At 42.7% G+C, this 22,607-nt stretch overlaps 1 protein-coding gene and 1 long non-coding RNA gene across 2 annotated transcripts; one reads left to right on the top strand and one right to left on the bottom strand.

Annotated features, from left to right (window-relative positions):
- The first annotated feature begins 4,172 nt into the window (after positions 1 to 4,172).
- Positions 4,173 to 22,047, top strand: TCTN3 (tectonic family member 3). Its single transcript, XM_077349374.1, has 14 exons — positions 4,173 to 4,421; positions 7,122 to 7,260; positions 8,218 to 8,339; positions 10,631 to 10,761; positions 11,046 to 11,154; positions 12,617 to 12,735; positions 13,097 to 13,132; positions 13,813 to 13,887; positions 13,993 to 14,118; positions 15,356 to 15,451; positions 16,385 to 16,479; positions 17,217 to 17,382; positions 17,975 to 18,100; positions 18,932 to 22,047. Exons 1-14 carry the CDS (start codon positions 4,250 to 4,252, stop codon positions 19,157 to 19,159), a joined length of 1,740 nt encoding a protein of 579 aa, XP_077205489.1. The 5' UTR covers positions 4,173 to 4,249; the 3' UTR covers positions 19,160 to 22,047.
- Positions 12,425 to 22,220, bottom strand: LOC143843391 (uncharacterized). The gene is made up of 3 exons (XR_013233546.1): positions 22,086 to 22,220; positions 21,810 to 21,883; positions 12,425 to 14,478 (listed from the first exon to the last, which is right to left on the bottom strand). It is a non-coding gene; the product is annotated as an uncharacterized LOC143843391 (long non-coding RNA).
- Between the last annotated feature and the right edge of the window lie 387 nt (positions 22,221 to 22,607).

The raw sequence follows: 22,607 nt of genomic DNA, 5'->3' as shown, positions 1-22,607 counted from the left end.
TTTTAATATTAGCCACAAGCTTCTGCTCTCAAACACAGCAGCACTACTAAAGCCTCACAATCAACAAAAACAAACAGGCAGTGGAACACCTATGGATTTTAAGGGCAAAATGTTTTCCCAACATTATTTTTATTGACTCCTAAGCCTATAGCTAATCAGATAATATTGAAAATAACCTAGTCTAAACAGGAATAGAAGAACTGGGTGGCCCAAGTTACAGAGGACTTAAGCCCCAAGTAGTGCTCCCTGTGCAGGAATAATCATAGCAAACAGCCCCAGTAAGGCAGGTAGTACCAAGACCAATTTTATCAAAGCAGCTAAGTTCAAAATATTTATAAGTAGCCAAATCTTAATTCATATGACTTATTTTTGCTTCTTAAATTAGCATATAATATTTCAGGGAATAACAACAGGCATTACTCCAACAGTTTTTCCAGCCATCTTATCAATGTTGCTGTTCTTATCAATGTAAAAGCCTCTTATGTGGCAGCCATAGGGAAAACCTTTAAGATATGCAATGAAAAATGCAACAGAAATCTGTTACGAAAGTAAATCATCACCTGGCAAAATTTAAAGGACGTGAAGACATGAGGCGTAAACATCCAGAAGGCCAGACATGAGCTGCATGCTTCACTAGTCAGTCATACTCCATACTGTACAGCTGCAGGCCTTGCATAATGATGTTATTTTTTTTGGACAATTTTAACATGTTAAAAACCAACAGTTTTGTCTCCTCTGCTCATTTTAAAAAGAAATAATTCAAATAAGGAATTTTAATGTTTGATGATTTCACATGCATTTTACACAACATCTGATTCACAAAACCTTTTTGTCATATTGTATATGGACAGCAGAGATCTTATCAGTTCACAACACAAGAAACTTGGGAGGTCAGTTTTTAGCCTCTCTGTTACATTATATATCATAAGGACAGCATATGCCTTCAAGCTCAAGATGATTTGCAAGTGCTTTTCAACACAACAAAGTAATAAAGCCAGCTTGGTGTAGTGGTTAAGAGCTGCAGCTTCTAATCTGGTGAGCCAGTTTTATTCCCTGGTCCCCCACATGCAGCCAGCTGGGTGACCTTGGGCTCATCATAGCACTGATAGCAATGTTCTGACTGAATATTATCAGGGCTCTCTCAGCCGCACCTACCTCACAAGGTGTCTGTGGTATGGAGAGGAAAGGGAAGGTGACTGTAAGCTGCTTTGAGACTTCTGGTAAAGAAAAGCCGCATATAAAAACCAACTCCTCTTCCTCCTCTACCCACCTCCCCCCTTTGTACAATGATAACATGTCCTTAAACTTCAGATCAAACCAAGAAAATTCCACACTCAGTGAAAAGTGTCATAACTATCAGAACATGGGAATTGCCTTGCTAGATCAGATCAGTCATAGCCTGATAGAGCTGTTCTGACTGATCAGTAATATCAGGGCTCTCAGCCTCACTTACCTCACAGGGTATCTGTTGTGGGGAAAGAAAAGGGAAGGCGATTGTAAGATGCTTTGAGACTCTTTCTGGTAGAGAAAAGTGGCATATAAAAGTCAACTCTTCTAAATAAAGACTACTTCTTCTAAATAAAGACTATCTGCAATGGCTTTCTAGGCTTAATGCTGTGCTGGACAAATAGCAGTATGGTATTCTTACCAAAGGATTTATCTCCATGAAAATATAGAACACATTCTAACAAACATGAATATTCTTGTCCTTCAGTTCATAAACCTGGCAATTTTTTAAAATCCAGAGAAACTGAATCAAGCATTTTGTTTATATAGGCTTCCCAACATCAAAATTGCAATCTAAAGGGTAAAAAGGATGATAAAAATCTACAATAAACAGTAAAGGAAAAATTCTTATTTAGCTCTACACAGATGATGCCTTCTATTTATTCTGCATGAGTCCAATGAAACCTTAAAGACTAAAAAAGTTTATCTCAACATAAGCCTCCATGAGACAGAGCACACTTCATCAGAAGCATGAACTGTACATCTGTCTGACAGATAAATATACACTTTATGCATCTGATGAAGTGGCCTCTGAGCCAACGCTTATGCTGAAATAATTTTTGTTAGTTTTTAAGGCTGTGTACTACTATGTTTGGCACATTAAAATGTATTCTTAGTCTACAGAACAGTAACTACAGAAGTCCCTGCATTATTTTTTCATGCTTGCATTTCCCAAAAGTTTCAGAAATCTGTCCATTGCTTGCAAGAAGTAGATTGGAAAAGCAAGCCTACTAGAGCAGGGGTGGCCAAACTGTTGCTCTCTAGATGTCCATGGTCTACAATTCCCATTAGCCCTTGCCAGCAGCATGCTGGCCCCTTTAGACATGGCGATGTGGTGACCTCTAGTGGTTCTTACCAAAGGAGATCAAGATCTATAAATGCTATCCTGTAAGACAAGGCAACAGGCTTTTTTAAAGCTTTTGTGGTCTTGAGCATAGTTCACCAAGGGCAGGAAAGAAAAGTAAATGGAAACATTACTCAAATGCTGCAGCTTCCATTTCTGTAATATTTCCCCATCATTTCAATTTCATGCTCCTTTCTCCAGAACCTCAAATAGGAAGAGGGAATGAGTCACCCAGCAAGCGCCAGGTTAGAAGAGAACTGGCAATCTCTAAAGTAACCTGTACGCTTTGCCCTGAGTAGTACTTATCCAGGGCTGACTGTTGGAGATTCCAATGTTTATAAGAGCATTCTTCCTATGCTGAATGTCTCTTACACTGCTGTGACCAAGCAGTAACATCAGGGCTTTCTTAGCCACACCTACCTCACAGGGTGTCTGTTGTGGGGGGAGGAAAGGCAATTGTAAGCCATTTTGAGACTCCTTCAGGTAGAGAAAAGCAGCATATAAGAACCAATTCTTCTTCTATTTCTATTGTGCTGTATTATATTTACACTAGTGTCAAAGCCGTTCCTAAGAACGGGCCTTGAAAGGGTCCCCTCCCCTGGCCCTGGCCAGGCAGCTTAAGGTGGCTTTGAGCTGCAGCTCGCAGCTGGGCAGCTTGTTAGCAGGGCCAAGACAGAGTTCCTTAGCAGTCCTTAACTAGCAGTCAGCAGGCGGGAGGCCCTCATCAGCAGGCCCCACCTAGCAGGCCAAGAGGCCCTCCACCAGGATCCTTTGCCCAGGGCCTCTCCCCTTACCTGCTGCTGGCTCCAGGCGGTGTGAGAGCAAAGAGGCTAGAGTCTAGGGATGGAGGGTAGGAGCTGCAGGGGCAGGGCCAATCATGGCAAAACTGGCTGCACTCTGATTGGCCCTATTCTGACTTGGACAGCCAGGCACATCCCACCCCCTAGGCTGTTTCAGAAATGTATAGAGGAACAACAATGGATAAGGATAGTCCCAGGTGCTACCAAAGAAGAGCTTTGTTGGGGAGAGGGGTTAAAATCCCTGAAAAACAAGTGCCAAGTAAAATGTTACGAAATTACATTGCAAGATTTCAGCAGCTATTTTGAGGTTGCTAGGCAACCCAATATAAGTACAACCATAAGGGCTGGTTGACCAGCAGCACAGGCCGAAGTGGGGTCCAACTCACAAAAGATTATGCTGAAATAACAATTAGGTAAGTCTCTAAGATGCCAACAAGACCTATACCTATGGGTGCTATCATTGATTGTCAGTGACATACTACACATGTGAAGCCCAGCACAGCTATGCACTGGCCTACCAAATAATCACAGTTCCACTTCCCCCTTGGTAATTCCAGTCAGCAGAATGTATTTATACACATCCCACTTGTCTCTCCAATGGTAGCCCATTCTCTTTTCCTCCACTGACAGAATTTCTAATCCCCCATCCAGGGAAGAAAACCCGAAGGTTGTAAAGTCATTTTTCAGGGTGTTTTTTCAACTCTGCCAAACGCTAGTCTGGTAGAGATCGCGTTGAGCCGCGGAATTTCAACCGCCTCTTTTGTGGACTGAGCGGGGGCAACAGCAGAGTATATTTGCTTCCCCTCCCCTCGACGTTCCCTCTAGCTGTGCCTCAGATCGCCGCCTGCTGCTACTTCACTCCGCTCGAATCTCCCCCCGCCCCCGGTTTATGCTTTGGCGCCTCCTGACGAACGGCCAGCCACTGAGCAAACCCACCGCTGTCCCTGCGGCCCCGCTGCTGGCTAAAGCTCCTCCTTCCAGAGAAGCAGCTATTTCGCGCCTGCGCAATCGGGTTTTATGGCTCTTACTCGTGCGGGCGATTAGCCTCCGTCATAAGTGTGCGCCTCCGGTCTCTTAGCAACGAAGGGAGGCGTCCGTGATGGCTCTGGAGCAGTTGCTAATTTTGCTGCTGCTTCTGGTGTCGGTCTTGGGGATGGCTGAGACGGAGAAAGAAAATGATACCCTGTACTCGGAGGAAGATCCCACGAATGAGACGAGGCCCAGCGAGACACCCGAGGTTTGGCAGGAAGACAGAGCCGCTCACGGAATGGGTGAGGGAGAAGCTGGGATTGCCTGAGGTAGACGCTGTTCTAAAGCATCCCTTGACATAAGGAGGGTAAACGAGGGCTTCGCACACAGGTTCATCTAGTTTAGCACCCTGCCCTCTCAGTGGCAGGCCGATTCTTCCAGGAAGGCCCCTAGCAAGCAGGAACCTTCCCACCTCCTGTTGCCTCTCAGCATCTGGCATTAATTAGTACGTTGACTCTGAAGATGCAGGTTTTGTTTAACCAGGACAGATTGGGAGGCCAAAATTGCTCTGAGAAAGAGCCAATTCCCCTTCTGTTGCCTTGCCCCACCTCCAAATGGACTGAAGAACTAGCTGGAGAGAAAGGAGGTGCCTCTGTGTCCCGGTGAGCACAGAGTGAAGCTGGGTGTCAATGAGATGCTCCATGCTGGCCCTTGTGGAAGGGGAAGCTCAGAGCACCAGCCCACTGGGATGTCCTAGTAAAGTAAATGGCCAGTCCAAATCTGGACATAAGTAATGATGTTCAGCAGTAGCAATTATTTTTCTATTCTCCACTGCAAGCCATGTAAGTTAGTCAACCATCACTCCTTTCAGAGCCTCTGAATCCATTAAAATGATTGTCTATGTAATGTCTGTCCTGAACCTGTTGCCTGTCAGTTTCGCCCTGAACTAGTTTTGTGTGGGTGGAGAGATGTTCTCTCTGTTGTGTTTCATGTAAGTTTTCTCACCTAAACTAAAAAGGCCCAGACGCTTTTCTTTGTACCGGAGCATTATTTAATTCCTGGATCTAATTCCTGGTCATCCCTTTCTGCACTATTTCCAGCTCCTTTTGAGATAACTATATATAATACACAGTGTGTTGTAATCGGTTAGAACAGTGGTCCCCAACCCCCGGTCTGAGGACCGGTCCAGGTCTGTGGATCAGCCGCGGCTCCTCCTTGTCCTCTCCAGCTGCTGCCTTGGGGGCTGCCCTGCCACTCTGCTGCCAGCTCACCTTTGGTGCCGTTCAGTGGCCGCCATGGCTGGGGCTCCCCCTCGGCATGGCACTGCACAGCTGTTGCTGGCAGTGCCCCCCAGCAAGCGGGGGGAAGTCAGGCGTGCTGGCAGGAAAGCAATTGGAGCAGGGGCTCAGGCGGCAGTGGCGACTTCCCTCGGCAAATGATTACCTCCCCCCCCGGGCCTCAGTAAAATTGTCAAGTGCTGACTGGTCCACGGTGATAAAAAGGTTGGGGACCACTGGGTTAGAACATTTGAGTGGACTCTAAGGCCCATTCCACACAGGTTTATTGTAGCAGGAGTGTGGCAAATTGTAATCGCTACTAAAATGCAGTTATGCACAATGTTGTACACAATCTGCCACACTCCTGAAAACCGATCAGCAAAAAGCGCTTCGTTGTAGCGCTTCCAGGGAAATCCCAAAAAGTGGATTCACCCTCTGGAAAGCACTACACTCTTGCAACCAATCTGCAACACTAGCGAAAAAGTTCTGTGCGTTACCATTGTTGCTGTTTCAGCAAAGTCCCTCCCACTGGCTCTCTCCTCTGATCTTCCGGTGAAGCAATTGCCATTTTTTTTTCTCGGACCGGCGAGCCTTCATTCACCCAGCGAGGCTTCTCTGGCTGCAGTCCCTCCACAGAGCTGCTTTAAGTCACCAAGCACAACACAGCCCCGTTTGCAAGTTCCCTTTATTTTCAGCCGAAAATCGTGTCCGTGCACGGAGGGGGGGGATTTTTTTTTCACTCGGGGGAGTGTGGCAACAATGAATCGCCAGCTCATACACCACCTGCCAGCTAGATGGGTCTCTCTGTTGCAACGAATCAACGCAGATTCGTTGCAACGTGTGTGTGTATTTTTAAACCTGTCTTAAAGGGAAAGGGGCTTTTCAGGAGCATGATAACGGCCGTCCATTGGCTGTTCGTTTGAGTGACGGCCAGGGGTGGGACAAAGCACAGAAAAAATTGCTTCCTTTCTAGCAATTTATGGCAACCTGTGGGAAACGATTGCAACGCTACTGGATTCAACTACAAAGGCAGGTATGCATAACGCCGAATTCCACTATTTTAAATTCCGGAATTGCTTACTGTAAACAATTGGCCACGTTGATTCTTGTGCAGAATGGGCGTAAGAGACTGGTGTTCATATTCCACTCTGCCAGGAACTTTTGGTGAGTGACTTTGGGCTAGAGGAATGGTTGTTCTGCAGTTAACATGGAGAAAGTGAGAGTTATGTACATCAGTGGTCCCCAACCTTTTTATCACCAGGGACCGGTCAACGCTTGACAATTTTACTGAGGCCCGGGGGCGGGGGTAGTCTTTTGTCAAGGGACATCATCGCCGCCTGAGCCCCTGCTCCACTTGCTTTCCTGCCAGCGCCCCTGACTTCCCGCCACCCACTCGAGAGGTGCTGCCAACAGCAGCTGCCACACCGAAGGGGAGCCCCAGCCATGGCAGCCACTGGAGAGCACCAGAGGTGAGTTGGCGGCAGAGTGGCAGGGCAGCCTCCGAGGCAGCAGCGAGGGAAGAGGACGAGGAGGAACCGCGGCCTGGTACCGACTGATCCACGGACCAGTACTGATCCCTGGCCCGGGGGTCAGGGACCACTGATGTACATCACTCTGAACTTCTTAGGGGAAGGATGAGAGAGACTGATAGAAGATACAAAATGTCTTTCTTGATTCATGTCTTCTTCCTGCAATCCCGAATGCTAACTTCATTCCCCCCTGCAGGCTCTTTGTCAGTCTGCCCTTGTGACCTGCACCCAGGCTTCTGTGACCTCAACTGCTGCTGTGATTCAAGATGTGGCTCAGGATGCAGCATGGGGGGTTCTGAGTGCCCCTTCTCCTTCTGTCTTCCAGGCAGCACCAGGTGCGGCAGCTGCATTTACTACTTTCCATTGTGCAAGGAATAAGGGCATTGGGTAGGGTGTTGGAGAAAAGAACTAAAGCTTGTTTAAGAAGCCAACTTAATTAGTACAAGGGAGGTCATGGAGGCTCTGGGCTGTTTTGGGATTTTAACACTATCTTGCTAATGTAGGAAATAGATTTTTGGGGGAAAATAAGCTTGTGAATTTTAGTATTTTCCACTCTGCAAGCCCCCGAGTGTCACCTAGGATATTCTCATGCTCTGTTTTATTAATTTGGACACATTTTGTAGGCAGAAATACTTGAAAAGATCCACTTTATGTATCTTATCCTTTAATGCTTTGAGCAGGGAAAAAAGGATTTTCAGGGACTCTGTTTGGGCCAGTGTTAAACTATCCTTTTGTCTTCTTGTGTGTGAGAGAGAAGGAGACAAACTGCAGCTCACCAGGACTGTGCATGCTTTACTTGCAGAAGTCCTGGGATTCAGTCCTTATTAGGCTGGTGGGAATGACCTCTGCGTGAAACATTAGAGAGCCACTACCATTCAGAATTAACAATACTGAGTTAGCTAGATCAGTGAGAGAACATAAGGCAGCTTTACATGTTCCAAGAATTTTTGCATATCTGTGCACTTTAAATCTGGAGCCTAACAGATTATAGAAATTGCTGTTAACTTTTTTTCTGGTGTGTGAATCCAAGATTAAACTGATTCACAGAGTTTTAATACTCTGAACTACCATCTGCCACAAAATCAACATAAAGTTGGAGTAGAAACAGCAGCTCTCTAACAAAACATACATTGTTCTTTATTGTATGCCAGTGATATCCGTTTCAATAACCTTTGCAGTTAGCTGTGTATATTTGATGGTATTTGTTGTGAATGTATTGTTGACATGAGATTTTTTAAGCTATTGTATCATGATCCCCCTTCTACATGTTGATTTTGCTTGCTTGTGCTTAGGGTTGTAAGTCGGATGTGTTTACAGAAATCTCTCATTTTCCGAAATAACACCCCTTACTTCACTGAAATAGTTCCTGATTCTAGTGGATGTACGTTTCTCTTCTGTGTGCAGCTAAATAACTGTAAGTAGAAAATGCAGTCTGGAATGTTACACTCCGTCTTAGGGTTGCTGTTCATTTTGGCTGCATCATTTTCCTTCTGTATGTACCCTTGTGCATTTATTTTTCAGTTCTTCAGACCATTCTGATATTAATCTTTTCCTCTGTTCACAAACAAATGTGTCTATTCTGAATGGATGTCTTGGATGAAATACATTTGATAATAAAACAAACAAAAATGCTTCCCCTTTTTAATAGCAATATGATATTGTTCATTCGTGTTTTACTATAACTTTCATATCCAACGTGGCACCAATGTTGCTCAGCCTTTTCTATGTATTTATTAATTTAAAACATTTATTAGCTGCCTTTCTCCTTTATGGAAGTCAAAATAAAGTGATTATAATAAACAAAACAAAAGCAATGTAAATAAAACAACAATTATAAAAACAGATAAAAGGTCATAATATTAAAACTCAGATTAGCACTGTCAGTAAATAAAATGAAATCTATCAAATGCAGGCAGTGGGTAGGCCAGGTACATCTCCCCTGAAAAGCTTGTTGCATAATAGTGGGGTTGACATCAAATAGGCCCTCTCTTGTGTGCCTACCAGATAAGCATATTTGATCAATGAGACTGTCTTAATGGATTCTCCTTCAGGTCTTAATTCCCAGGCAGGAGCGTATGAGAGAACGTGGTCCTTGAGATACCTGAGTCCCAAGCCATATAAGACTTTTAAAGGACAAAACCAATGTGTAATTGCTGCAATATCGGGGTTATATGCTCTTGGTAGTTAGCCCTGATAAGCAATCTAGCCATGGCATTCTGCACTAGCTACATCTCAAGAGTACCCCTAAGTAGAACACATTGCAGTAGTCTAGTGTAGATGTAACTGAGGCATGGATCACTGTGGCTAGGTCTGACTGAACCAAGAATGTGCACAGCTGCTGCACCAACTAAAGCTGGACCAAAGTACTCTGTGCTGCCACAGCAACCCTGTTTTCTAAGGTGGCTGCTATTTCAACTGGCACTTATAAGTTGTGAAACTGGCCCTTCAAGGGAAGTATAAGCCCATCCAAGAAATGAGAGTTCTGGAGTCCCAGGTGCGCCTTTCTACTAACCCAGGGATACCTCCTGATGATCTATCCCTAGTGGCTTCATATTATTAAATAGCATGGGGGATAAGATGGAACCCTGCAGCACTCTGCAGGCTAATGGCTATGGGTTAGACCAGGAATCCTCAACAGATAGGACTCAAACCACTGTAACACTGTACCCTTTAGTCTTAGTGCTGAGAGGTGGCTCAGTAGGAGAGTATGGTCAATAGTATTTAAGGCCATTGAGAAATACAGCAGAACTTGCAAGTTCACATTCCCCTTGTCTTGTTACTGATTGAGATTATCAACCAAGGCTACCAAAGCAGTCTAGCCCGAAACTAGGTAGAAATGGATCCCGAAAAACAGTCTTTTCCAGGAGCCCCTGGATCTGAGAAGACACAACCGCTCTAGCACCTTGGCCAAGAATGGAAAACTGGAGATTGGCCAGCAATTTCTAATAGCACTCTCAGGGAAACATTTACCACTTCCCTAACCACTCAGCCAGTTCTCTGGGAGCTTTTATCAACTAGGAAGAGTAAGTGTTGAGAACACAGATGGTCAGTCTTACCTATCTAAGGATCTTCTTCACATGCTCAAGCTCCACAACCTGAGCCAATGAGAGAAGGGCAGTCTAAAAATCAAATCAATCAATAAAAGTGTCCATATAGATCTTACGGGTGCCAAAGATACATCATCTGAACATACATCCATGCCACCGTGGTGTAATGGGAGAGCCAGTGTGACGTAGTGGTTAAAAACTGCGGCTTCTAATCTGGCAAACCAAGTTTGATTCCCTACTCTTCCACATGCAGTTAGCTGTGTGACTTTGGGCTTGTCACAGTCCTGGTAGTACTCTTCTAACAGTCCTGTCAGAGCTCTCACATCCCCACCTACCTCACAGGGCATCTGCTGTGGGGGGAAGAAGGGAAGGCGGTTGTAAACCACTTTGAGACTCCTTTGGGCAGTGAAAAGTGGGGTATGAAATCCAGCTCTTCTTTTAATACTGATCACTTTGTATTTTGGTTTTTCTTCCAGTTGTTTTGTGGCAATCTGATTCTGTTCTGTGTTTTAGTTGCTGAAAAGTTTACACTATAATATCTGGTTCCTTCTTGATGCCACGTGGTCTTGATTATAGGACTAAGTCATGCAGCTCTGTCTAATTTGATTCAAGACATCCCTCAGCTTACTATAAATTTCTTTCTTATTTCTACATATAGCAAAACTGAACTATTTCCAAAAGCCACAGGTGATTACAGAAGAAAACTTACCAGTACTGTCAGCACAATATGGAAGGCCATCATTCATTTTGCCAGAACAAACTGAGCCTTCCCCATCTACATTTTATCGGGTGAGTTGGCTGCTTGCTCTGGATAAGTATTTTTCCTGTGTTCACGTTAGTGAGAGAACTACTTCAGAGAGTCAAGATAAAAAACTGAAAGTTATGTTTTTTTTCTCCTTTTAATTCTGCATCCTTCATGTAAAGTCTTGTTTTCCCCAAGTGATGAGACCTTACTAGTAGCTTAAGGGAACCCATCCTTTATGTAGAAGACTGGATTATGAAGTTCTGCTTTAGTGTGTATTCTTGTTTTGCTGGAATCTACTTTATCTGTCAGCCTTCCTATTTCGTTTCAGGTAGGGGATCCAATCCAGATTTACTTTGCTGCTTCATCCGTATTGAATGTACTCAAACAACCAGCAAGCATGTTTGCCAGCAAACTTTGCACTGATGAAAATCCTGCCGGTGAGAAGGGGACTTTCAGCACTGTTCTAGTACCTGTTAGCAGGGATTCAAAATTTTTATCTGGACTTCATCACTATAGTATTACAGCACGAAAAAAGGAAGGTTCACAATAGAATACCAACAGAAAAACATGAAACCTATTCAAGGCAATATTCTTGTTCTGACAATATATATTCAATTTTAATACAATTTTTATATACATAATCAACCACAACACTTTCTAGATAATTTCCATTTTCAATATATTTTCTTCAGTGTTGAGTCCTCCAATGTAAGATAGTTGTAACAATAGTGACAGTTAGTGTGGAAAAATCCTACAGTATTTACTTATATTAGTGTTTTAATAATATCAATAGGCCATTGGCTGAAAAGTATCAGGGAATGTTAGTCAAAGACTAACATGGCCTATTGATATTATATCACTGTCATGTTTTGCCACGTGTGTTTTGTGTCTGTTTTAAGTGAAGTTGTGATCTAAAATGTAGGCTTGTGGAATAAGAAGGGGGCAGGATGAGTGAGGGAAATGTGTTATGATTAGGTGGTAGCTGAATCCTAGGGACAGAATTGACGGCTTATATACCTATCTGAAACTATTAAGCTTATTAGCTATACAGAAACCATTACATTGTTATACTTAGAAATTAACTCTTTTTATGTTTAAGAGGGGGGAAAACCTATTTATTTTAAAGGATCCTCTTTTGCCTAGGAGCTACCCCCACAGAGTCATAGAGGTGGAAGGGGCCATACAGGCAATCTAGTCCAATCCCTGCCCAATGCAGGATCAGTACTCATGATAAGTATCTCAGCTGCTGTTTAAAGATACACTATTATGTCTTTCTGCTATCTGCAACTAAGCTATCCTGTTCTTTTGGTATAACTAAAATGTCTTAGTCAATAACCTTTGGCGACTGGGAAAGCAAAGCAAGGAAGCAGGATAACGCATGTCACCTTAGAACACTATAGAGGTCACACATAATAATAAAGGGATCAGAGAAAGAGAAAAAACAGTCACTTGTTATTGTTTCTACTAACCACTGGTGCTTCTTGCCTCATGTAAGAAAAGTACGTATGTCCTTTCTTGCCCAAAAGGAGATTTTACAAGAGAGGAGCTGCAGGTGCTTGTGTGTTGGAGGACATTTTTCTGTTTCAATCTGTGTCAACTCTGCATCCCAGCACAAGATGCAGGCTGGTATCATTACAGAAGAATCACTCTTTGCCTCTTTATGTTGGTAGCAACTTTTAGAATATTTTCTTCTCCTAAATGTAAGAAGCTTTTGATCACTGAAATAAAAATTTGGGTTGCCACAGGTGTTTTAGCAACTGTACTTGAGAACCTCTATCTACTGTTGTCATGATTTATTAAAATACTTATTGCTTTTCTTGCTGGTTCAAGGTGGTTTCTAGGCTGATGTTTGCTGCTTGCTCCCAGCTCTCACCCTATTTATGTGATGTTTCTTTTCAGGTTTCCTGGAGAGTAAAAGCACAAGCTGCATTCGCATCATTACTAATCTGACGAGCAGCTGTACCACTGATCCTGCACTGAATGCAGCTTCATACTACCGTGACTTCAGTGTGCTGAAGGTGTCCATTTTTTGTTTTGCTTTTGACTTCATTGTTCTACCACTTTGGTGTAGTCGTGACCATAATGCTTGTACATTGATCAAGGAACTTAGAATTGAGGGGTATTTGCTGCCTTTGTTTTGATACAAAATCTCAGTTCAGTGAGTTCTTTATGTTTATAATAACTTAGAAAATTTAAGGAATAACTGGTTTCTGGTGGACTATTACAGGACTATTACAGGTCCTTTTATAAAACTGGTTAATCCTAAATAATGCTTTCTTTATATAAAAACAGAGCAAAAAAGCTGTCAATATGAAATCAAAGGCCTGCAAGATCCTTTTCTGCGTAGGTACTAAGGCATCTCCCTCTTTTCTGTTTCAGGTTCCAGTCAACTTGAGTGTATTTCAGCCCTTAGTGGTAAGATTATTTCAGGAATAGTAATTCCTGAGCTAAGGAACTCTGCTTTTATTTTCTCCATTTATACCTCTATTTTCTCCTATTGAGGACCCAAAGTGACTTACAAAATTCACTCCTTCTCCCTTTTATCTTCTCTGTCCCTCTGTGAGATGGAATAGGCTTGAGAGTATATGACAGGCTAGATAGCTCCAATGGCAGAATGATAATTTTGAGTCAAGTGGAACTCAGTTGTATCTCAGAATGGTTTACCAATCAGAGACCATATGGAAAATAGAAATGTTGCAAGCAAGGAAATAGGAAATAAGGGATGTGGTTTGGAAGCTGGAGAAAGCTCCTAGATTTTAATGGATAGAACCAGGGCCAGTTTATCCATGTAGCATGTTCTACAGGCCCTGTGCTTCCAGGGGCCATGCATGGTGCCCCCCCAACCCCATGGATTAGGGCTGTAGCTTCACTCTTCCCCCTTTTCCCTCTTTAAGGACACTTGAGTGACATCCTTTCCACTGTGTTTGGCTGCTCCTGCCACATTTGTACTCTGCTAGGACCCCCCCCCCCAAATCCTTAAACTCACTCTGGTGCTGTGGTCCCCGCAAATTCTTAAACCACTCCTTGATAGAACAGAGTACTTGATAATACGATATTCTTCACTGAGAACTGAAAATATGCTGTGTTTTTTCCAGGTCAAGATCATTCCAGTCTCAGTGCCTGCATCTCCAATACTGATTGGCAGAACATGCTACAATGTTGTTTCTGAGGTATCCTATTAGTTCAACAGACACCTCATCAGCAAAACAGTGGGGAGCTTGGACTGAGCACTATCCCAATGTATACTTACTCCCTCTGATGATTTGTCATGCTAGGTGATCTATGAAGTGGAATTCAATGGGATCCATGGAATTCAGAATATTTCTGTCCAATTTCAAGTGGACAGCATATACGGAAACCCAAGGTCCATACTACAACAGCGTTTTTCTCTGAACTTTTTGGTTAGTGTCACTTCTTGAATGCATCCTTGGACTAGGAAAGAGGGTGGAGTTTGGTAGTATAGAAGTTGGGGCAATAACATGCAACTGGGTTCTCAGCTATGAACCCTGTTAGAATTGGATCTATTATCCATTTACTATTTTTGTGAACCACTGGGGTGCTAATGGTGTAAAAAATTAGATAAGTAGTCCGATATATTTTTGATCATATGTCCTTAGAGTAGAAATCTGTATAAGTCTAGATAAGTAGAGTTTTTCTTCAGTAACTCTCAGGCTCATGAGCTTTGGAAACATCCTGTAGATCTAATAGTGTAGAAAGGCTTTATGTTCCACATACCAATCTGATGTTGCTTAATGTGACACCTACAAAAGGAAAAAGTGTCAGTACTTGGAAATATAATGCCAGACATTTCTAAAGATAAGATTTTGCAGACATTGACAGACAGTTGAGAACATTTCCTATCTAGGTGGTTGGTACTCGTGATGAATAAAGTTCCTTCAGTATCTCAGAGTTTAAGTTTGTAGTACACTCTCTGTGTGGGATTGCGGTGTGATCACAATCAGTCCTGTCACCCCCTTCAGATGAAAGAATTCCAAGTTGGTGAGCAGGTTAAATGTTCTTGCTTTCATATACCTAGTACATTTGTACCTTTTGCACGAGTGCCTGTGAGTCACACTGTTACAATAAATGAGTAGGCAGCTGATGTCTCTTATAAAAATGGATGTTAACCTGGAATGAAATTTGCAAGTTATAATCCATTATATGCACTGAAATTTTAGAAAGTCTTTGCTTTTCTAATTTCTCTGCTGCAATATTTTTACCTGTCTAGCAAAGTACTGTATTGCCTTGCCTAAATACATTAGTTTCCTCCTTTTCTTCCCTTTAGGGAAGATGCTCCTTGGAAATGTTCCTCACTCCAGTGGTTTCTTGCCATTCTTGTTGACTTTGAATATCACATGTCAGTGATGGTTTCCTGGAATTATGGGCAATATTGTTCTTTAGCATTTCCAGTGCATTCACTCCCAGTGATTTCCCCCAGATGGTTTGCAACTCACCTTTTGTGCTGTTGACTAAGTAAACTAAATTTATTGGGACATTAAACACTATTATATGGCAATAAATGCAAGGACTTGTCTTATGCATAAATGGCATTTCTTTGGCATTTTAATCCCTGGCCATATTCTGTGCAGAGATTTATATCCCTGATAATGTTGTTTCCCCCTGTTTTGTTTCTTGCAGAATAGAAGCCCTTCTTTTAACAAATGGAGAAGTGGGAATCCTGGATATATCAATGGAGCACCACTAGTAGCTTTATACAATGGCACTCAGCAATATGTATCCTTTCTAGGACTATATCTTTGACTTGTGATGTGGTTACAGCCTTTAAACAATTATTTCTTTAGAGGACTGTTAGTTTCCCAGGGTCCTTTCCTACAAATGTTGTAGAGTGGATTTCTGAGAGTCCCTTTGTCCCTTCTGGTGACAAATTCATATAGAATCAAGGCCATGACCACAATCTAGAATTTCTGTACACTCAGGATTGAAAATAGTATTACTCAGTATTTATGCCAGCAAAAGAGAGCAAGAAGTTAATGTCTCTTAATTGTAGCTGATGGAACTACTAGCAAACATGCAATGTTGATCCCTTGGGTTTCAGATTTTATGACAAAGATTTGGATCTGATGAGGGATCAGGTGAGTGTACAGAATCTAATCTAGTTCCAAAAGGATCTGCAAAAGGAATGTTAAAACTGTCAAGGTATTATAGTAAGCTTGTTTATTCTCAAGCCCCTTGTCTGCCATTGTTTATCTTTTGAATCTATTCTGCCACATTCTAATTTTTGAGCTCATTGGTTTCAGAACATTGCTGTTTTTATTTTAGATTTGCATCCATTTATTCTTATGTGCAAGGCTGACCTTTTTTTCTTATATGGACAAGTATCTAATTGGATGTAAAACAGCAGCTAAATAAACCACTGATATTACTATATCTTGTAACAGTGTTGCTTGAGTGAGTGTAGGGTCAGAGTTGGCAGCTGTTTACTGCAGGGTTTGGTCCTAGGCTAATATGTCTGTTAGGCAATCTGTTGGTTCTGTGGATCAGTTTTTAAATTAGGGGGTTGTTTGTAAGCAAAAAGGCACCTGCCAGCCAAGGCCTGTAAGAAAGAAATATCATTGTTCAGGATGGGTTGTAGACAATTGCTCTACAGAGTTTCTCTGGTTTCTATTACCTTCCTGTTTAGTTTCTTGACCCTTCCCCTTACTTCAGGTAACCATTTTGCAGAATCAAGATAATGGACAATGCTCGGAGAAGAGATACAGGATACTGTTTAGAGAGAACGTGAGGACTGGCTGCCAGTTCAAGTAACACTTCTATCGTCTTACATGCTCACATCTTCTGTCCTAATGACGTAGCCTGATTTAGCAAGCCATGGCTGATTATTCCCTGCTTGGTACATGAGCTGAAATGTTTGGCAAGAGGCTGCCCCTCTCTTGCCTCATAAGCTGTGCTTTTATTGAAGGACTGAATTATGAATGCTCTTAATTGCACAGGATATTGCCCAAGATGGAAAGATGAACTCATCTGTATGATAAAGTCAGAATCCAGTAGCACCTTTAAAACCAACAAAGATTTATTCAAAGTGTGAGCTTTCGAGTGCAAGTAGTCTTCCTCAGACTATGAACTCCCTTCATGACAGTGGGAATATATAGCAAAAATTAATTCTGTTAAATTAGTAAATTGTGTCACACATCCAAATACAGCCCTATGATAATTCTTTGCCAAAACAACCAATCAGTCCCATGGAATTCAGTTGTAGTTCACAAAAAACATAGGAAAAATAAAACTGTCAGTGATCAAAGACTCCCACCCCACCATTTGCTGCTGGGCCCATTTGTTTCCATACAAGTGTGAAACATTCCTGCAAGGGACTAGCTGGCTTGCAACTATCTCCATCCAAGATCATCTGTATGTTCTTGTGTGCTGATACAATTCCATATGATCAAACACTTCTAGACAGTGTTTCTGTATGGAAATTGAATTTCCCTGACATTTTGGACAACATGGTCACTCTTTCTCTCTATTTCTGTATTATCTCTAGTGCATCTGTTAAGCTGGAAGAAGCAAATTGTAGTCACTTGCAGAAGAGTATATATCAAGCCTTCCAAGGGCCACATAACCCAGGGAGATTGGCCATAACTGGCAATGCTGATACAAGCCAGCCAGGAGAATGGAATAGCATCTTCATCCAAAGATGCATCGTGCAGGTAATACAGTGAAAGGGCAGCGAGTTTTATATATGGATTACCTTCATAGGCCATGCAACAATATTTGAAAAATGAGTGGGCATTGTCTGCTTTGTAGGCAAAATCTTTCTTTCAAATAAAATGAAATGGTAGTCCAATGCCCCTTAAAGACTAACAAAATTTATTTCAGCATATGTTTTAGTGAGAGCTCACTTTATTGGAAACCTATGTGTATCCATAGGAGATTATTTACACATATTCACACTTACTTACACGGGATGGTTACCCCTCGGAAATCTCTCCAGTGGTATCAAGGTAGAGTATACTTGTGTTTTGCTTAGTACACCGACAAAACAACATTTAGCTGGGCCAAAGTGCACGTTTTGTATTGTTTTGCTTTCTTTAGAGAAAAGAGTGATGGGAGTTGTAAGAGCTACATATTCCTTATCCATGCATTGCTGATTCATGATGAGCTCTTAAATGTATTCTTCCTCGTGTATTCCTCTGTACTAGATTATAGCTGTTGCAACATGTAATTCTGGACATTTTCTTGTCACTTCTGTTACCTGATGAATGGTTGCCCTTAAGGTTACCTTTTTATTTTCCTTTCTAGGACAGGCATTGTATGATTCCTATTTCCCTGGAGATCCAAGTGATATGGGCCCAGGTAGGCCTCCTGTCTAACCCACAAGCTCAGGTTCTGGGAGCCCGATATCTGTATACGTGTAAGTCTCTGCAGGTAAGCCATCAAGACTGTCTGGCAAAGGGGGGGGTCTCAATTTCCTTACCTTACAGGGGTTCATATGGAAAATTAGAAGTCTAGTACTTAAGCAGATTTTTAGGTAAGATGTATGAACAAACTTGCCCCAGTTGAAGGGGGTGGTAAAGGAAGAAACGTTATGAAATGGATATGGTCAGTAGTATTCCAAATTAATATGTTGTATTGACAGACAGTGGAAGAGGCCAATTTCTAGTGTAGTGCAATGCCAGATGTGGACACTGTGAGGCTCTGCTGCCACTGCAAGGCTTGTAAGGGAGGTCAGTCTCTGGCCCCACAGCCATAAAGTGCAGGTAGAGCAAGTGCCAGATAGAATAGGAGGCGCCTGAAAACTATGTGTCTGAAGGTCCTGAGAATTACTCTGGGCTCCAGGAGTAATTCTTCCTTCTTCCTGCTTCCCAAGTATAATGCAGCCCTAGTAAGGTGGAGCTGTATTGCATTGCTGTAATTGTCGGCCTTGAAGGATGAAATAGATTGGGTAAGGTAATGGGGCTGGAACAAGACACCACTGTTCCTTCTATTTCCTTTGGTGTAAAATGTGACCTCCCCCCATTCTGAAACTAACGAGGAATTATAATAAGAAAAGCTTCTATTATGGTCCACCTTCTTAAACAAAGGCCCCATTTCCTATTAATTGTCTGGCTGAACATTCTTTGACTTACAGTCAGTTTGGGAGTAAGGAAGACACTGAACAGTTTAGTCCTTCATTCTGTGTCCCCAGATAAACAGGCTCTCTAAAGCAGGAACTGGGCAAGACCCTGTGGATCCTAAGATTTCCCCCTCTCCTTTCAGTCCCTAGGCACGTATATGAACATTTTGCCACTGATCACTACAGTTGCCTTCACCGATGTCACCAAGTGGCCAGAGCCACCACGCAGCCAGCCCAGAGCCTACTGGAAACTTCCATTTGACTTTTTCTTCCCTTTCAAAATGGCATTGAGTGGTGTGGGGAGCGGTTCAGGAAGCCAAATTGGCACCCTGCTGGTGACTTTAATGTTGTGTGGAGCGCTTGTCTCATGAACTGCATATCCATTCAGAGAACAAGATCTGCAAGGATCATATCAGAATGATTGTACTTCCTATAGCCTAGTCTGTAATTAAGATTGATGGCTCCATGGATTACTCTAGATAAAGTTAATCCTCCCAGTGGAGGGAGCATTATGGAACTCATGTGTTCGATGCCTGAGCTTCTTGGAGTCTAGTCTGTTTTCACGGGCTTGTAGTGATGAGCTGAACATATCACCATAGCCAAAATGTGGCTTTTAGCTGAACAGTGGTTATTATTAACAGTTGTAACATAAGTAATTATGCTGTGTCTCTTAATGAGTGGATTATTTTACACCTTACAGACTCATTGAGGGATCTAAAGTGGTACTAGCACAATTTTTGTTCTCAAATGCATCTCTAAAAAATGCTTTCAAGTGAACAGTCTTTGGGTGCCAAATTTGAGCTCTTACATTTTGTCTTGAAAGAGGAGTGACTGTAAATTCTGTAAATCTGTAAATTAAAATATGTTTTCCTTTCCTTGTTAGGGGTGAACTTGGGACATTTGAAATAAAAAAAAAAGTTTTCTATCTGCATGGATAAAGGATTGGTGTATTCCTTAATCCTGCTCTCATTGCCATGGCTCACATTTAATACTTCCAGTTCTTGGTTTTTGTACCTGTTGCTGTGGTAAGAAGCAGACTTTCCTAGAGGAATTAAGTTGTTATAGCCATAACAATTACTAAACAAGATACTTCCACATGGTGATGCTGCTGCCTGGGAGTCCTTAAATGTATGTAACGAATGCACCCTTAAATATTAGTTATGCTGTATCAACATGAGTAAGAGCCTCTTGTGGTGCAGAGTGGTAAGGCAGCAGACATGCAGTCTGAAAGCTCTGCCCATGAGGCTGGGAGTTTAATCCCAGCAGCCGGCTCAAGGTTGACTCAGCCTTCCATCCTTCCGAGGTTGGTAAAATGAGTACCCAGCTTGCTGGGGGGTAAATGGTAATGACTGGGGAAGGCACTGGCAAACCACCCCACATAGAGTCTGCCATGAAAACACTAGAGGGTGTCACCCCAAGGGTCAGACATGACTTGGTGCTTGCACAGGGGATACCTTTACCTTTACCTTTATCAACATGAGTATTTGATGAGAACTGGACTGTTTTATGCAACTGAAGTTCCACAGAAGGTTCTCAGACTTGGTCTTTGATAACCAAGTCCAGTACATAAAACATGCTGAACAACAAAGTATTTTGTTGCAAATACTTTGTATATCTGAAGCTTCCCCATGCAGCTTCTTCCTTTATCTGTGTGAACAATCAGTTTTTGCAACAGCCTACCAGTGTTATCATGTTGTCAGCCACCAGTGGATAAACTGAAGCAGTTTTACTTTTTCATTACTGTTTCACACTGCGGTGTGTAGATGTTGTATGACATGTCTTTCTTTCAGAAATGAAACTCATAAGTAGTCAAGCATGTTGTTCCTTGGTTTTCCTTTGTGATGCGAAAGGAATGTAGCCACTTCTGTAGTATTTGAAAATGTGTATGGTTAGAAATCTATTACAGCTTGCCACTGCCTTAAAAAGCATGCTGGATAAATGGATAATGGCGCAGAGAGACTGTCTTGGAATTAATTGTCAGGATAAAGGAATGTTATTGACTGTATTTAACTAGGATCTTTAAGCCAAAGGTACTATTTCAGTTATGAAATTCCTCTCTTGCAGTCCCAGGGACAGCCTAGGTGAAAAGCAATAACATCCCAGAAATGCATTATGTCTGCGGTCCCCAACCTTTCTGTGGTCGGGGACCGCTTCCGGGGGTGGGGGAGAGCTGACGGCCCAGGTGCTGTGCACCGCGGCAGCTGCGCGCAAACACGCATGCGCAGTTGTCGTGCATTTGTGTTTTCGCCAGCAGGGGGCGCAATGCGCACGCACAGCAGCTCCACGCATGCATGTTTGCGTCACTGGCATGCTGGCAGCCGCACCTGCCTCTTCCCCTCCCTCTTGCAGCGAGAAGCTAGCCAGGCCGTGAGCAAAGCGGCCGCTTCTTGCTGTGGGGGGGGGGAGGCAGGTGCGGCTGCCGGCGGCCCGGCACCGTGGCCTTCACGGTACCGGGCCACAGACCGGGGGTTGACTACCCCCGCATTATGTGACAAATACTACCAACTACTACCATACATCTCTTGTCAACTTGGGTGGGAGGGGGGCAGAGTAGCATATCTATTGCAAGCAGTTGGGATGTCCTATACTTCAAACACTAGTCTGTGGTACACAGTCACTCTAGAGGCATCAGGACAGTGGCCTCCTGTCCCAGCAACTCCAAAATGAGGTTACCTATTGGAACAATTAACCAAGTGGGAAGGTTTGTAATTTACAGCTTTCCAGCTGGAGTATGTTATGAAAGGATAAATGCTGAAGCCTTGGCCTAGTGCCTGGCTTTTCTGTGTCCTCAAGTCACCTGGGACTCTGGTAAAAGCTTTCTGTCATACCTCTGGGTTTCTTCATAAACGGTGATGCTATTAGAAATGTACATATCTCCGTGATCCATGTATTCTAGCTACTTTTTTAGCATATGATCTCACCTCTTCCCAAGCCCCTCATATCACTAAGGCCCAGTAAATAAACTGAGATACATCATGTTATTTGATAAAATTATGCATGCCTCAGTGCCTTGATTCATACCTGTTTGGAAATCCCTGGTCAGAGCTTCTTCAAAGGAAGACCAGGAGGCCCTCTTGTTCCAGAGCCTTCTCTTCCTGATACCATAGTAGAAAATGAAATTAAAATGTTTAAGCAATGGATTATTTAAACGCTAGTAACATCACTATTTATTTGCAACCACTGATTTTTTATTATACAATGTATGTAAATATCAGACAACTTTAATGATTATTTGTATATTAAACTCCTAGTGACACTTTTTTCTGTGTCTAATTTATTCTGTGTTGTTGTTCATACCTGTATTTCTGAAGCAGTCTTTGAAGAGCATTTGGGCCATTTAGTGCACAGACCTAACCATGCTGAGTCAGTCATGCTTTAATAAGTGTTCATAGTTCATATTTCTGGATCTCAACTGTCTAGCACATGAGGGCTGGTTGGTGGTAGGAGCATATGATTCCTACGTGTCTCCCACTCTTATAGTAAATTTTGCCTGCCTGTGCTTTGATTGTGCAGACCATGTAATAACAAAGTCCAGCGTTGTTGACTTTATCTGTTTCAGCATGAGGCCAACTCCCTGGGGTATAACGCCTAGGAATGGGCTGTTTCCTGACCCCTCCCCTATGTGCCTCACATTTCTTTTGTTCCTTGTATCTGGGGGAAAATATTTAGGTAGAACAATGTTATGCCACAATCCTACTTCGCCTCAATCCATTGTAGGTCCAAATCACTAGTCTTCCTGCTCAGCATGAAAGTTGCTGGCCAGTGGATAAGTATTGCCCATCTTCCTAACATTTCTCCAGAGGAGGGACTGTCCCTCTG

Source organism: Paroedura picta, chromosome 8 (assembly GCF_049243985.1).
Source record: "Paroedura picta isolate Pp20150507F chromosome 8, Ppicta_v3.0, whole genome shotgun sequence".
Lineage (NCBI taxonomy): Eukaryota > Metazoa > Chordata > Lepidosauria > Squamata > Gekkonidae > Paroedura > Paroedura picta.
The sequence above is the reverse complement of the archived record's forward strand: the minus strand, read 5'-3'. Positions and strand labels throughout refer to the sequence as shown.

Excerpts from the sequence above, each read along its gene's own strand:
- TCTN3 (XM_077349374.1), top strand. The coding sequence starts at position 4,250 with ATGGCTCTGGAGCAGTTGCTAATTTTGCTGCTGCTTCTGGTGTCGGTC. Across the intron at positions 11,155-12,616 it reads CACTGATGAAAATCCTGCCG|GTTTCCTGGAGAGTAAAAGC; the intron begins GTGAGAAGGGGA and ends GTTTCTTTTCAG. Across the intron at positions 16,480-17,216 it reads AGGACTGGCTGCCAGTTCAA|TGCATCTGTTAAGCTGGAAG; the intron begins GTAACACTTCTA and ends TATTATCTCTAG.